This window comes from Ursus americanus, chromosome 3, assembly GCF_024610735.1.
Source record: "Ursus americanus isolate L20-20 chromosome 3, mUrsAme1.1.p, whole genome shotgun sequence".
Lineage (NCBI taxonomy): Eukaryota > Metazoa > Chordata > Mammalia > Carnivora > Ursidae > Ursus > Ursus americanus.
Genome location: NC_142129.1, coordinates 8,348,026 through 8,363,917, shown reverse-complemented (window position 1 = coordinate 8,363,917; position 15,892 = coordinate 8,348,026). Strand labels below are relative to the sequence as shown.

Here is a 15,892-nt window from a genome sequence, read left to right as displayed (position 1 = left end):
GTGGTACACGTGCTACAGATAATGGCACTCTACAGATAATTAATTGGCAAGTAATGTCTGCAACAGTTATGGCAGAGGCAAAGAGTTCAGATAAATAGAAACTGCACAAAGATGATGAATGGGCAGTCTGCAGAAGAGCATGTCTGCATGGCCAGTAAACTTAAGGAAAAAATTCCAAGCCTCCGTGGGGAGAGAAGTGCAAATTAAGCAGCAGTGAGTGGCCACTTCGCATCCTTCAGAGCAGCAACCAGTGAGTGATAATACCTACAGCTGATGGGAAGAAGTTGAAAGGATACCTTCCTTCAAATTTCTGGTAAAAATGGCAATTGTTACAGACTTTCAGAAAGCAATCCTGAAATATCTATTGAAATAAAAAGTATAAGACCTATTTCTAGGGCCACAGTAAGACTTTCATGGGCCCTTGGAACTTTTTACCTGTATGGATTTTTTTTTCCTGCACTAAATACACACACATAGAAAATATAAAATATACTTTATAACTGTGTTGATGTAAAGATGACTATAATCCAGAATGGATTCATTATTATCTTATTCCTATTCATTTTCCCTCTAATTTTAAAAGAAGTTAAAGATTAAAACACCTGCCAGGTCCTTAAAGCTCTCCTGGGCCCTGAGCACTGTCTGTACCTTATGACGTCAGCCCTGACTCCTCACCCAGAAGTCTGTCTACTGCGAATCAGGTACACTTCAGGGATACTCACTGCAGTACGGCCAGAGAAGCAAAACCTAGAAACAAAGCGAAGACCTTCAATAGGCAATTGTTGAATAGATTGGGTTGTACATTTATGATCCCATCTTAGTAAAATAATCAAAGCCAAGAAGACATGTCTTTGAGACATGTCTCCATTATCTTGCAGCCTCAAAAACCTACCTAAAACTCAGAGGCTTCAAAGAACAATAATTTTATCTGCCCATGATAACAGTTAGCAACATGTTAGACATTCCTTTTGCTGGTCTCACAAGGGGTAATTCAAGCAGGTGCAGCCAAATGACAGCTCACCTGGGGCTGAATGGCCTTACTCACAAGTCTCATGGTTAATCTTTCTCTCAATGGGGCCATGTGTCTCCAGTGAGCTAGCTCAGGTTTCTTCTCATGGGAGCAGAAGTGTTCTCAAGAGCAAGAGAAGATAAGCTCAAATGGCCAACAGCGTTGTAGACCTAAGCTCATGTCATGTTTGCTAATGTCTCCTTAACCAAAGCAAGTCATGTAATCAGATCCAGAATCAGTGGCGGGGGATGGGGGTGGAGGCAATGCAAGAGCATGAATGGAAGGAGGTATGATTCATTGGGGGACAAAGTGTATCTATTTCATTTTCGAGTTTCAATACTCGTATTTTTCAGTAGTTTATTTTCTCATTAAATTCCAGCAGCTTCATTTGGCATTTAAAATCAGTCATACTACCTCATTCATTAAATTAGATAAACAATAGTAAAACATTTTTTAACTGTAAAGTAGTATAAAATATAGTTATGTTTTTATTTGAATTGCAAGGACAATTTTACCCAAAATGACTGAAGTTTGCAAAGGAATTAGTACTTCCTAATCAGAGCCAGATTTGTTTTTTTGTTAAACTGAGTCTTGTTTAGCTAAAAACAGTTGGAGAATTTCTCACTCCATTGTTTTTCCTCAGCACACATACACACACAGATATAAATTAAAGATCTGTTCTTCCTCCAGGAAACTTTACTTTAGTAAAACACACCCTCTTTTCCAAACTATCTTCCAACAACAAGGACAAAATATGCTTTTTTCTTGAGAATGATGATAAGAGTATAAATGGTAAAAGTAGTAAATATAAATATGAAAAATAGTAAAAATATAATGATGAGATTAGTATAAATCCAGCATAGCTTATGAGCAGAGATTCTGTAGCTAGAATTCCTGTGTCCCAGTTGTGACTCTGCCTTTCTTTAGGTAAAAAGTCTTGCAGTAGTGAACTCATCTTCTGTGCAGATGGCAGGGACAGAGCACTGAGGACAAGCCTCAGAGACCAGCTCTCTCTAAAGGCCAGTGTGAGGACACAGAAAGTCAGAGAAGAATAAGTTTCAGTGAGGGAATGGTCAATAGTGCCCAAGGCTACTGACATCACAGAGGAGGAGGACTTAGTCAAAGTCAGCATAGTCATCAGTGGCATTCTCGAAAGGGAGGCAGAAGTGATAACTTTCTGACTTGAGGGGGTTCAGGTGTAAATGCTGAAAAAGAGAAGTTCCCTTAGGTTGGATTGATAAACAGGAGTAGAGGACAGCATGCATTTTTCCCCCCTCCATTACCCAAGTTAGAGGAGATGGGTGCTAATTAACAAAGAAGATAGAGCTAATGGGGAAAAAAAGAGAAGGAAAATCAAGGAAGTAATTCTCTTAAGTGTCAGAAGACTGGCATGAAATAACATGGCATTGGAAAGAAGTAGTAAAGAAGAGTCCTTCTCTTCTCTTCCTGGCAAACTCCTACTCATCCTTTAAGACTCAGCTCCAAGTGACTTCACAAATGAAGCCTTACCAGGGTGTCCTAAGTTGTCCAATTCCTTATCTAACGTTTTTGGGTACTTTGTTTATATCTTTTTTAAAAATAACATTCAGCCAATTATACAGTATTTTATTTCTCCAGACATCTACCCCGTACATTAGACAGCAAACTGAGTCCTCAGAGCCAGGATCTATGATTCATTCATTTTACTTATTTCTAGTATAAGGCATAGCACCAGATCTAGTACCACATTAGTAGATATCCAAAAATTAATTAATTAATTAATTAGCAATGGGAAAGGGAAAGGACCTGTGTAGGTTACAGTGAAGGAGCAAAATGCAGGTGTTAACAGATTTGGATTGATGTTCTTAGTCTCATTATTGGGACAGAGTGAAAATGAGAGTGATGAGGTTAGAGATGAGAATAGAGGATTGAGTAGATGGAGAAGAGACAACGTAGTCCGTGTCTGTAGGATCTAAGCTAGTGATCAATAGGGTTGTTGAGCTTTGCTGTAGAGACCTATTAAAATGAGAAAGCATGTGTTTGTAGCATGCCTATTTGGTTTTATAGGTTTTCCCCCCTCGTCTTAGTCTTCTGTAACCTAAAAGTAATAATGAAGAAAATACTAATAGAGCTTCTCCAGACTGAGTCATGAAAAAAGTCAGTTTTATGTTTTGTGGAGTAAAGGTCACACAGTATCAAGTATGGGAATATGGCAGTCCTGATGACACGGAGAGAAAGAGCTGTGGTTTTGTGACTAACATTGCCAAGTTTGGGATTATTGTTTTCTTTAGAGTAGTGCCTTGGAGCCAATACCAAGAATGGAAAGACTTGGTAAGAATCAAACAAAAGGCAGAAATGGGATGGATATGGGTAAAAGAGAGAGTAAAAATGAAAAAGTAAATGTAGATTTTACCCTGATCTCCAAAATTTTCTTGAAGGACTTGTTAGGTAAGAGAAATATAAGCTGTTGATTTATTAACAAGAAATCAAAACTTTTTCCTTTTTTTTCCGTCTAAATTACCCTTTTCCCTTGAGACTTGGACAGGTGAAAGAACCCATTAGAGGATGATAATGAGTAACATCTCATACAGAAATTGCACTCATGGAAAGATCATGACATAATATTAGCATGCTCTCACACTCTCTCTACCACCACCATTTGCTGTGTGCCAATTATGAGACAATAGCTCCTCCGGGATATAATGTAGTTTACTCAGGGCATTCATTCAAGCTTTAAAAAAAAAAAAAAAATCCAAAGTGATAGAGAACGTGTGAGGTTAATATTCAAGTATTAATGAGGACCTAGGTATTGTGCAGCTTACATTGTGCTAATTAAAAATAATTGCATGGTCTTAGAATTAGGGAGCTTTCACAGGGGGGAGGTCTCAAGGCCACTGCCGCCTCCTCTCTCTGGATTTCCGGCTTGGTTGTGGACAAGTAGTTACCTTAACAGGGATAATGAGATTCTGGGAAAAATAGGTTCTCCAACCAAGTTCATTTGAGCCTGATTAAGATCAGAAAATCAGTTTCATTGTTTCAAATAAGAAATATCTCATTCCAGTAGATAAACTTATTTTTGAAAGACACATTAAGATCAGAAGGTGACTTAGTGATTAAAAGGCATCAGCATAAGGAGGGTCCCAGAGACCGTCCTATTCTGAATATCACCAATTCACATATGCTCCAGGCCTCTTTCAAGGGCTTAGAATAGCTATTTATCATTTTGTGGCACATCCACATTTTCCATTAAAAGACTTCTTTATTAATTCAAGAGTAGAGTCTCCAGGAAGCCAGTCTCCCCTGTTAGTGTCTTGTTCTTGGTCTGTAGTATGTGGTCCCTCTGCTATAAGAGAGCAGGAAAGTGAAGAGATTCATAAACTATCAATACCCAAAATGTCATGTTACAGCATTTACTAGCAAATGAGCTATAAAATTATTTTATGCGTCTTTCCAGTTTTATATCAAATCATTAGAAGTGAACTTTTCCCTTTCTGGGCAATCAGGAAAAGACTACTTACGATGTTCCAAAGATAACCTTTATGTACGTGTTCATTTTTGACTCGTGATTAATTTTCTAACACGTTTCATCCTTGGCCACTTCTAGAGATCCATATGCTTTAGAAGGTAATAACAGGAAGGATATATGCCATATGCTCACACGCCTATCTCAAATCTTGAGGTGTAGAAAGGGTCAAAGAGAGCCTTCCTCAGCTCATCAGCATCAGCAGAGCTCTGGAGAACTGTTGCTTTGTACTATTCAGAGCACGCAGCATAAGACCTTACACATGTGAGCCAAAAATAATTATTTTATCTGGAAGAGAGTTCTCTCTTAAAATTAAAGTAGTAGAGCATGGTGGAGAGGCCTCCACATCATCTCTAAGTTGGGAAAGCTCCAGCTTGGGCCAGTTACCTGGCACTATGTGTCTGTATTAGTTTCCCAGGACTGCTGTAATAAAGAACCATAAACAAGATGACTTAACAGAAATGTATTGCCTTTACAGTTTTGGAGGCTAGAAATCCAAAATCAAGGTATCTGCAAGGTTGATTCCTTCTGAGGCCTGCAAGGGAGAGTCTGTTTCATACTTCTGTAGTAGCTTCTTTCTGGTGACCTCAGACTTTCTTTTGCTTGTGGTTGATACTCTTCCTATGTCTTTATATTGTCTTCCCTTGTAGGTATCTATTTCTATGTCCAAATGGCCCCTTTCTATAAGTCAATTTGGATTAGGCCTATTGCAGTGATCTCATCTCAACTTAACTATCTTCAATACCTTATTTCCAAATAAGGTCACCATCCCAGGTACTGGGGACTAGAACTTCAGCATCTTTTGTGGGGGATATATTTAAACCACAACAACGTCCTTTTTAAATTGCCAGTGTTTATGTGAAAATAGAAGCCATGGTATGGAATCACAGATCTGTGCTTTCTTCTCCATTCCCAGGTACCTTAGTGTTTTAATCATATGTGTGTGTCTTAACCACTACTTAGCATGGTATTCAAGATCTTTTTGTCATAAATGGAGGATAATATTATATACTTAAGAGCTGTGGAAAGTTTTTAAAGGGGAAATCTTAATATATTTAATAAAATATATTTATTCATCAAAAACTACATATTCAAAGCTATAAGACAAAAACAGGGAAGACAAATATGAAAGAACACAGATTTTAGTCTTCATTTATAATGTAGCTAATATAAATTAACAGAAAAATGATGACAATAAATGGGCCACACTCATAACTGTATACCATACAGAGGATTTGAAAGATCATTCCAATGTACATTTGAAAGTAAATTTTCCAAATATTAATAAAATCTAATAAATGTTAATAAAAATACAAATAAAGTAATGGAAAGTGATTTTGGCCATATAAGAAACTATTTTTTCTTCTTGTTTTACTTTAAATCAGAGTCTAGCCAGGGCTAGACTTCACAGGCAAAGTTGTTGCTTGTAGATTCTCAAGAATCTAAGATTGACCATGAAAATTTAGAGCTCACTTCGTGGTGGCATAGAGGTGGTAATGAGTGCCTGACAACTGCTAATAGACATGGCCATTGTGTATTCTGGATTGTGAGCCCTTAAGAAGAGGGGCCTGGCATTCAAAAAGAGAAGGAAACACAAGCTCACCCAAATTTGCTCCCTGGGGGCAAGAAAACAAGACATTATCTTTCTCTTTTGTATTATTTGCTCCTTTTTCAAAATTCAGCAAAAAGTGTAAGTTCTTTTGATAATTAGAAATAGCCAGATTTTTTTAAAAAAAGTGATTCTGTCTCACACATCCTAACAAAAACCTCCTCACGAATATAACAGTCTCTATCAATTTTCATTCTATTTTGGCTTTCATGTTCAAATTCCTATAATCTTGTGGTCACCACCCAATTCCACCAAGTAGTTCCTTTCCCTGTAGTTTAGTTTTATAAATACCATTGCCCCGAAATACTTAAAAAGTCACTCAAATCAGCTCACGAAATGTATTGCCGTTTTGTTGTTGTTGTTTTCTGGCCCTCTTTCTGTTCCCACTTTTTGCAGAAATTCAGACTTGAGAGTTCTTCTTGGGTGGAGTTCCTCCTTTATATTCTGTCCATGCTCTGACCGTTCCTTAACTGTGCTTCGTCTCCCAGCACATGAGGCCGGTTGCACACCTTTACCCTTCAACCTCTGGCTCTTCCCTCTGCCCGCGAGTTGGCGATCCTTCAGATGCCTCGTGCTGCATCTGCACCTGAGCAGGGGAGCATTTCTCCTCATCCTTGGTTGGGGCTGGGAAGGCAGAGCATGCACGTGTTGTTTGGTGTCCTACTGATGGTTGTAAGCCCAGGGCCATAAGGACCTTTAAAGTTCAGTACCAACCTTTGACTTTATGCCTCCATCTTTATTATTCTGCTTAATACTTCTTTTGTTTAACAACACTAGGAACACATTTGATGCTTAATAACATCTGTTCATTAAGTAGAGCAGTCATATTTTTATATAGTTGTGATAAGCAGAATTATGCCCTCCCCAAGTTGTCCTTGTCCTGATCTGTGGAACCCATAAATATGTTACCATCTATGGCAAAGGGACTGTATGATTAAGTGAAGGCCCATCACGTGAGATTGTCCTGGATGATCTGGGTGGGCCTAATGTGATCAGAGGGCTCCTTAAAACAGAGAAAGAGACGTGACAGGTAAGTGAGAGAATTGGAGCAATGGAGTGTGGGAAGGACTGGCTTTGAAGGTAGAGAAATGGGACAGGGATGATGAGCAGGGAATGCGGGTGGAGTCTAGAAGCTGAGCCAGGTGAGAAAATGGATTTTCCCCGAGGGTTTTCAGAAGGAGCACAGCCCTACAGACACCTTGACTTTAGCCCAGTGAAACCCACCTCAAACTTCTAACCTCTAGAACTGTAAGATAATGAGTTTGTGTTGTTACAGTGCATTAAGGTTTGGTTATTTGTTACCTCAGCCCTGTGAAACTAACACAGCAGTCCTTTGTCATTTTCCGTTGTACCTAGTATGATGTCACACGGACGACACTCATTTACTAAAAATGAAGAACATACTTAGGATTCCCCCATCTTCGGGAGTTATACATGCTATGAAATTCAGTCTGATGTGTTCAGTGGTAGTATTTCTGAACATCTGAGATTTATTTACGAATATGTACAATAATATGAGACCTTTTATTTGGGACTAGAAGTCTCAGCAGAGAAAAATTACTTTTCCAATAAATCAATGGACTTGATGAGTCTGTTTATTTCCCCATCAACCCAATTGCCTCTCTGTTTTTCAGCAGTGTACTAGCAAAACTCCATCACTGATGATGGCTCACACACTTCTTCTTCACTGGCTGCTGCCTTAGCCCTTGGGCGCTGTCATTTCCTCAGGCTTAATGTGTACAAATTCTGCAAGCCAGCTAAGCCCCCTCCCCCCCCGCTGGGTCCAGAGCTAACTGGCTGAGGCATGCAGGGTAAATGCTTTGGTTAGCTCATTCTCTGCATTAAACTGTCAATATACTCAATGCTTTTAGTTTACAAAGTGTGTATGATTTCATTTAATCATCACGATAACTTAGGTGAAGGAGATAGTGTTGCCTTCATTTCACAGCTGAGAAAACTAAAAGTTAAGGGGAGTTTCCACGTTGTAAATGACAGGAAGGAGATACGAATGAAAGTCTCTTAATTCCTTATTCAGTTATGAAAATAATGCAATTTCATTATATCCAAATGTCCTTGCCATTTTACCTCCGTGCCATTATTCCAAATGTGTATTTCTCAAGTGTATTTTTAATCATAACATAACTTATGCACACTGTAAAGTAATATGGAAAACACAGAACAGTATGAAGCTTTAAATCATCCATAACCTTACTGCTCAAAGATAACCACTGTTACTGTGTGGGTGCCTTCATCCAAGTATATTTCTTTTCACGTGTATTTTTATTTAGGGTTTTGTATCCCAGTCCCTTTTCATTCTTTTGAGTGAAGTGAGGTGGCAGTCCGGCCTTACTTTATTTAAAAATTGTGTTGCGGGGGCTCCTGGGTGGCACAGCGGTTAAGCGTCTGCCTTCGGCTCAGGGCGTGATCCCGGCGTTACGGGATCGAGCCCCACATCGGGCTCCTCCACTATGAGCCTGCTTCTTCCTCTCCCACTCCCCCTGCTTGTGTTCCCTCTCTCGCTGGCTGTCTCTATCTCTGTCAAATAAATAAATAAAATCTTTAAAAATAAATAAATTAAAAAAAATAATAAAATAAAATTGTGTTGCCTTTTGGTGTCCTACCTTTTTCCTACTTATATCTTAATCTAAATAAAGAATTAGCCTGCCCTTCCAGAGTTAACTTCTTTCCAGGGTTAGAGCTGTACCTCTCCCACCGCAGTCAGCACCAACAGCACCAGCAGCAGGATCACTTGGGAGCTTGTTAGAACTGCACATTCTCTGCTGAATCAGAATCTTTGGGGTGAGGCCCAGGAATCCCTGTCTTAACAAGCTCCAGGTGATTTTCACACATGATACTGTTTGGACTGAAATACTTGGTTTCCCTTTTGTGTTGATGAGGCAGAAGCAGCTAGTAGGCCTATCGTAGGTGAATGTCAAACAGAGTAACTGCCCCACTTTGAAGAAAAAGAGAAGAGCTTCTGGCACACACAGATTTCCCTCGTCTACAAGCCGTCAACACTTGCTCTTAGTCAGTTACTTGAGTTAAGGTCTGTAGCCCTCTCTAGGGTGTTTATATGCTTGCTTAGACCTGGAGGAGTTACCTCCACTTCTTACCATCAGATCATGCTTTCATCAGTTCTGACGGCTCTTCTTAAACACCTGCCATGTTTGGGGCGCCTGGATGGCACTGTCTGTTAAGCATCTGACCCTTGCTTTCAGCTCACATCGTGATCATGGGATCCTGAGATAGGGTCCTGAGATCGGGCCCCACGTCAGGCTCCCTGCTCAGTGTGGAGTCTCCCTAAAGACCCTTTCTCCCTCTCCTTCTTACCTCCCCTCCCTGTGCCCTCTCTCTTTCTCTGAAATAAATAAGTAAAATCTTAAAAACAAATCTCCCATGTTAGATTATATGGAGTAGAAAAGAAAAATAGTTATTCTAGACCCTCCCCTCAAGATAACTCACAGTCTTGTTAGGAAATAAAATTTTCATATATGAAATTCAATTAACAACAGTCAATCAAATCCTAAACTGACTATAATCAGGTATTATAGTACATGAAAAGAGCAACGAATGCCCTATACTGTACAGAAAGATGGGTATATTGACTAGGGAGGATCTCCTTCAGAAAGGAGGACTGTGAGTAGGACCTAATTAATAATTATTACATTGATCATAAAAATTCCACCTATTAAATGTTTACCATGGCCCAGACAAAGTGGTTAGCAATGGGTATTGTTATGTCCTCCAATTCTCATTACTACATTGTAAATACCCGATACCTATTCTCCAGATGAGGCTAAAGGAGATTAGGGAACTTTGCCAGTGTTATGTAAGTAGTACTTTGTGGAGTCAGAATTTCAACCCAAGGCTGTTTGATTGCAGAGCCCTGTTTCTTAGCACTCCTGCCTTAATAGTTAACTCTGATAGAGAAAGTTAATAGATTAAGAGGTTTGTAGGGTGTTGCAGATAAAGTTGACCCCCGGAAAAGGTGCTGACCAGTGTGCAAGTTTATGTGGGCAGGTCACCCAAACCAGGAAACATCTGTTAGGAATATGGAAGGTCTTGTATGCATAGATGGTGATCTGGGGTATAATATCATGCGTACTAAAAAATCATCACATATTTTTATATAATGAAAGTAAGGTTTTAGGGCTAGACTAACATTGGCTGAAAAGCATAATTTGGTGAGAAGTGAAGAGATACTTAGGTAGGACAGCCAGTTCATAGTGTGATTGTTGTAAACCAATACTGGGTGATAAGAAAAATGGGGTGTTTGCAGGGGAAAAGAGAGTGACTCATGATTAAGTATTTAAAAAAGAAATGTGAAAGCTTTTAAAAGCAGATTGCCCAAAAGAACTAAAAGGAAACTTTAGAATTTTAACTTGATTCTGGATCATTTTGAGCCACACACAAAAATTGTAATTATCTGGAGAAAGGTTGCAAAGATTAGTAAGGCGGTTAGAAATTGGGAGTTTAGGTCATTCTGAACTCTCTTTCTTCCTAACTACCTACACCCACCTGGTCTCCATCTCTAGTTGATTTTAAAAACACGTGAATTGGTCCTATCTGCTTCATCCTTCCTCACACTCTGATATGGAACTAGTCATCCTTCACCTGGCCTATGGCAGTGTCATGCTATGTGTGCCCATGAATTTCTGAATCACTTCTCTAAAATCTATTGTTTTTCTACAGGAGTTTTCTTTCTAAAACCTACATCTTATTATAGCATCTTCCTGCTTAGAGTTTAAAAATCTTCCTCACTGTCCTTTATTGCAATACGTTACTTGGCATGGCATTCAAAATTAGAGCAACCATAGTTTATTATCCAAATAAGAGACTTGAGAGATTGAAATCGGGCATATTAATCATCACACTTGGATGAAAGATGCGTGAGCTCTGCCTAGCTTTCCATCTGCATCCCCTTCCAGAGGCACCTTATGCATGAGTAATACCAAAATAATTAGTGAACAAACCCTACTGGTCCTTAATCTGTGGTGCTCCCATCTGTATTTGCGTTTCCTAATCCTCTGCTCAGCACATTGTAGGCACTCAGTATTTGCCAAAGGAAGGAAGGGAGGAAAAGAGGATTAAGTAGAACAAAGAATTTGAGAATTGTTTTAGCCTAGTATGTTGTTGTTGACATGAAATTGAATTTGAGGTCTAACCTCTTTGGAGAGAGAGGAAACTATGGGCAGCCAAATGGAGGCACAGAGAACATGGAAGCGGAAGGTGGAAAAGAGAGGTCCCAGAATCGGACCTGCCATTAATGAACAACAGATGACAGCGTGAATTGCCGTGCTCTTTACCGAAAGACTCGATGACGTTTGCATCCGATGATAGCTCTTTACCAGAAATAGTTCTCAGTTTTGTAAAGTGATCTTTCAAAGTCATCATAAATGTCGCTGTGGAGGTGTTTTTAAAAGTCTTCCCAGTAGTATTCTAGAAGTTGTAACAACAAAGGAGATATGCAAATGTCCATTTTGTACTTCAGAAAACAGGTGCAGTCTCTGTGAGAAAAAGAAATGTGTCAGGAGCATGGGAACAAAAAGAAAAACAATGGAAAAGAACCTAAAATTTAATTACATTGATGTCAGCCTTCTACACAAACTGGGTGTAATGTAATTAAAATACCTGTAACAAAACGAAGCAGGGACATTCTTTCCTTTTTCCTGAAATAAAGGAAGATTAGAAATCTCATGCTGTTTGAGGGAAATGTATACTATCTATGCAAAAAAAGTGTGTGTGTGTATGTGTGTGTGTGTGTGTGTGTGTGTGAGAGAGAGAGAGAGAGAGAGGGAGAGGAGAGATTTTTCTCTTAGTTGATAGCCCAGCAAAACAGCCAATATTTATGGCCTTTCAAAATAAAGTCCGTTACAATAAGGAGATGATATCTGTAAAAATGACAGATTAAATATGTTTTCAATGATCCTAAGCCCTAATGCAACAAACATTACATTTATTTAACAATTTATTGATTGTTTTAGACCTTTCCCCAACTATAAAGCCATAGCAGGAATTTGCCATCTTTGTTAGGTCAGAAATACTTATAGATTAAGAACCAAATCATGAATTTAAATGTAGAGAAAAAGAAGACTCGCTCTAGTAGGAGGATATACTGCTCAGCGGCGCTGGCAGTGGTGGATGTGGTGGGGCACCCATCTGGGGAGCCATTTGCTCTGCACTGTGCTCATCTCGGCTGTTCTCTTCTAGCGATCTATGAGCCTTCCTGTGAAGCATACAAACACCTGGGCCAGACGTCAAATTACTACTGGATAGATCCTGATGGCAGTGGACCTCTGGGGCCTCTGAAAGTCTACTGCAACATGACAGGTAACTATGCCATATTTATGTTTCATGAACATTTCTCTATGTTGAGTGTGAACAGTACCACTCGAGTCTGTTTCTTCTCTGCCATGCTCTTATCACAACATGTAAGAAGCTAAGTATTATTGGATTTGTTAAGTAAAATGGTGAAATGTATTTCTAAAGCAATGAAATCTTCTAACTTCTAACTTTGACTTGAATAATACATAATTAACATTTTAAAAATATGAATATATAGGGGAAAAACCCAGGAAGTGAAATTGAAGAGGGAAGTCCGTAGGAAGAGCTGACCTGTGGAGCAGCCTCCACCAGTAACCTCTGCTGAGGAACTTAGTATCACTGCTCGACTGTCCACACTGCCCGTGTCGGGGAGGCTTATGGACCCCTCCCGATCTTCCCTGGGGCCTGTAGTTACAGAAGGAGGCTTTTGGGGGGACTGAAATCCCATTCTGGCAGTACCCACAGCTTTCACAATATGTATCTGGAATTTTCTACATCAGAAGAGAACCTAGTTTTTCTTCACTTCCATATTAAATTTCAGGATTATGAAATGAAATTGTGGGTTCTTGTAAATTCCCACAATGTGTAAGATGTATGGATCTCTAAGAGCAGATTCTCCATCAGACATTTAGTAATGTCTTCAAAGTAGAAGAGTGTGAGGCATGTATTATTCACTGGCTCCAGGAGAGGGTCAGCATTTGATTATAACAGTAATGATGATGTGACGCTGTTTGTGACAATTACTACATGATCTGTCCACTATGTGTCAGGTATCGGGATAAACTCTTTACTCAGACTACCTGGGTTTGTATCCTAGCTCCATCAGTCACCAGGTATATAATCATGGGCACCTTATTAACTTTATTAAACCCAGTAAGTCTCAGTATGTTTATCTGTAAAATGGATTAATAATATCTACCACATAGCATTCTTATGTAAATAAAATAAAATAATATACATATGGTTCTTCCCATATTGTCTGACACATGATAAACTTTCAGTAAAGGTTACCTGGGAGTAAGGTATTTTTTTTTTTTAAAGGATCAGAGAGTTAAATATCTTGCTTACATTATTTAAGTAAGATTCAAACACAAATTGGGGAGCTTGTGGTTCTTGAATCAGGCAGTGCTTTAGAATCATTTATGGGGTTTTTTGTTCTTGTTTTCCACACATACTTATTGTCTCTATGCTAAAGACTTTGATTCAGCGGTTTGTTGGTTCACAACCCTCCAGGGAGCTTCCCAGGTATGATCTGAAACCAGCCCCTCTACTCAGAGGGCAGGGAGAGACCCAAGAAAGAGACCACTCCGGGTGGTAGGCAGCAATTTTAATAAGCACAGAGAACCTACAGATGAGGCTTGCCTTGATGGCAGCATAATCTTAACAGTATATAAAGAGGCCTCACCTGGGTTCAGGTGTATCCTCAACACCGCACACCATCACAAGTCTGTGTCCTTGGAGCAACCTCCGGGAGAGAAAAAGGCAAGTGGAACCCCATTCTAAGGACAGGGGAAGGGACGAGAAGCCTCAGAGTGCCTGGGTTCAGCTCACAGGTCAATCAGCAGTCATGTCTTTCCAGTGACATTCCCCGACATAGGTGCAGAGTGGAAGTAGGATTGTGCTGCTCGAAGGGAGAACCCTGAACAGCGTTGTTGGTAAGCATACCCCGTGGAGAACTTCCAACAACATGAGGAAGCCATGCATGGCCCAGAACAGAAGGGGGAATGATGAGGATGGGAGTATAGTATAGAAGGTAGCATGGGAGTTAAACTCCCAAAAATATAGTATAGAAGGTAGCATGGGAGTTAACCTCCCAAAAATATCCTTCCATGCCAAGAACTCTAAGTGTGTCCCAGAGAAGAAACCCATTTACCAGCAAGCTTGATCTCAGAGTTTATTGGTTGTTGGACTTGTCAGTGCGCTCAGATACTTTCTTGTGTATCTTCATTTTAATCTTAGTTGAACTAAAATATAATCTGCGAGAATTTAATTTAATCTATAAGAATCTTGATTTTTGTTTCTCCTAATGCATAAAAAATGTGATTATCGTCTAAGCCAATACTCTAAATGCAGTCTGGACAGTGAAGAAGAGTACAGTACCACTTTCTGCAGGTAGAATATTTTTTCTTTTATCATTCAAGATAGATATGAACATCAGTGTGTCAGGGACACTGAAGGCCAGCAGGCATTCTTTGGCCTTTTACCACCCATCAACCCTTCCTTCACCGGAAAGAACATGAACTTGACATCATTAGGACAGTATGGTACCACACAGCTTGGTTTGGGCTGTTGCAGTTCCAAGAGACATTTGTTGAAGAAGAGGAAGGAGTGACAGCATGAGCTATTCTATGAAGTCTTGATATTTCTATCACTCTGTGTTATGAGAAAGTATATGTGCACTTTACCTCATAACATTCCTATTAAAGAATAAAGCTGTCCCACTTCTCAGTGGCCCAAATGTAATTGGGTGTTATCACTGTTGAATATATCACATATTTTAAAAATGGGAGCAGGACATTTTCTCTGGGGAAGAAGCAATGTCTTGGGAGCCTTTTTTTCTTTCTACACATGGGGTGGGGTGGGGGAGAGCTTTAAACTTGACAGACATAGTGAAAAATACAAGGAAGGGGACCTCACTGACAGGTAATATCTGATGTAGATTTAGGTAGAAACTAAAGACACTGTTGAAAATTACTTCTGATTTAGATCTATTCTTTGGAATCCTAAACTTTCAATTCAATTACTAATTTAAAAGATAAAAAAAAGGGGAAATGAAGACACAATTAATTTAGGGCCTGACAAGAAGGGAGTCTCCCTTGATTTTTGGACAAGAAGTTCCTCCAAATCATGACCACACTACTGTCAACTGATGTCTCCAAGTTTTGTTTGTTTAACATTATCAAATAAGTAACGTACCCCTTATCCTCACTGTGTTTCGTATTGAATCATAAGGGAGGATTTGAAGTGTGTCCCTTTTAGAATATTTTATTGTTTAGTTAGGTCCACAATTTCAACCTGTTGATATCTTTTGTTCATCTCAGCTGTTTTTGTTATATTCTCAATTTCTTCTTCATAATGCCTCTTGCAAATCATCCTTATTTTCATGCCCAATTCCCAATAATAGTTACTTTAAAAACTCAACCCGCACCTCCTACGTGATTCTGCAGTTGCACTGCCGGGCATTTACTCCAGGGGAATGGAGACAGAGTCACACAGAAACCCGTACGCAGATGAGCATTGCAGGCTTATTTATAATAGCCAGAAACTAGAAAGGACCCAGGTGCCTTCGACAGGTGCATGGTTAGACAGACTTGGTACATCCATACCATGGAATACTCTTCGACCATAAAAAACAATGAACCATTGATCCAGTGCAATAGAAATAAAGAAATCTCCAGAGAATTATGCTGAGTGAAAAAAATCCAGTCTCAAAAGACTACATACTGTC

General features: G+C 39.4%; 1 protein-coding gene across 2 annotated transcripts in view; it reads left to right on the top strand.

Annotated features, from left to right (window-relative positions):
- CNTNAP2 (contactin associated protein 2) overlaps positions 1–15,892 on the top strand; it is a 1,871,860-nt gene that overhangs the window by 1,191,152 nt on the left and 664,816 nt on the right. For both annotated transcript variants that reach the window (XM_045792416.2, XM_087860735.1), the window contains one exon: positions 12,331–12,450. In XM_045792416.2, the coding sequence (XP_045648372.2) occupies positions 12,331–12,450 (120 nt within the window). The remainder of the gene's footprint in view (positions 1–12,330; positions 12,451–15,892) is intronic.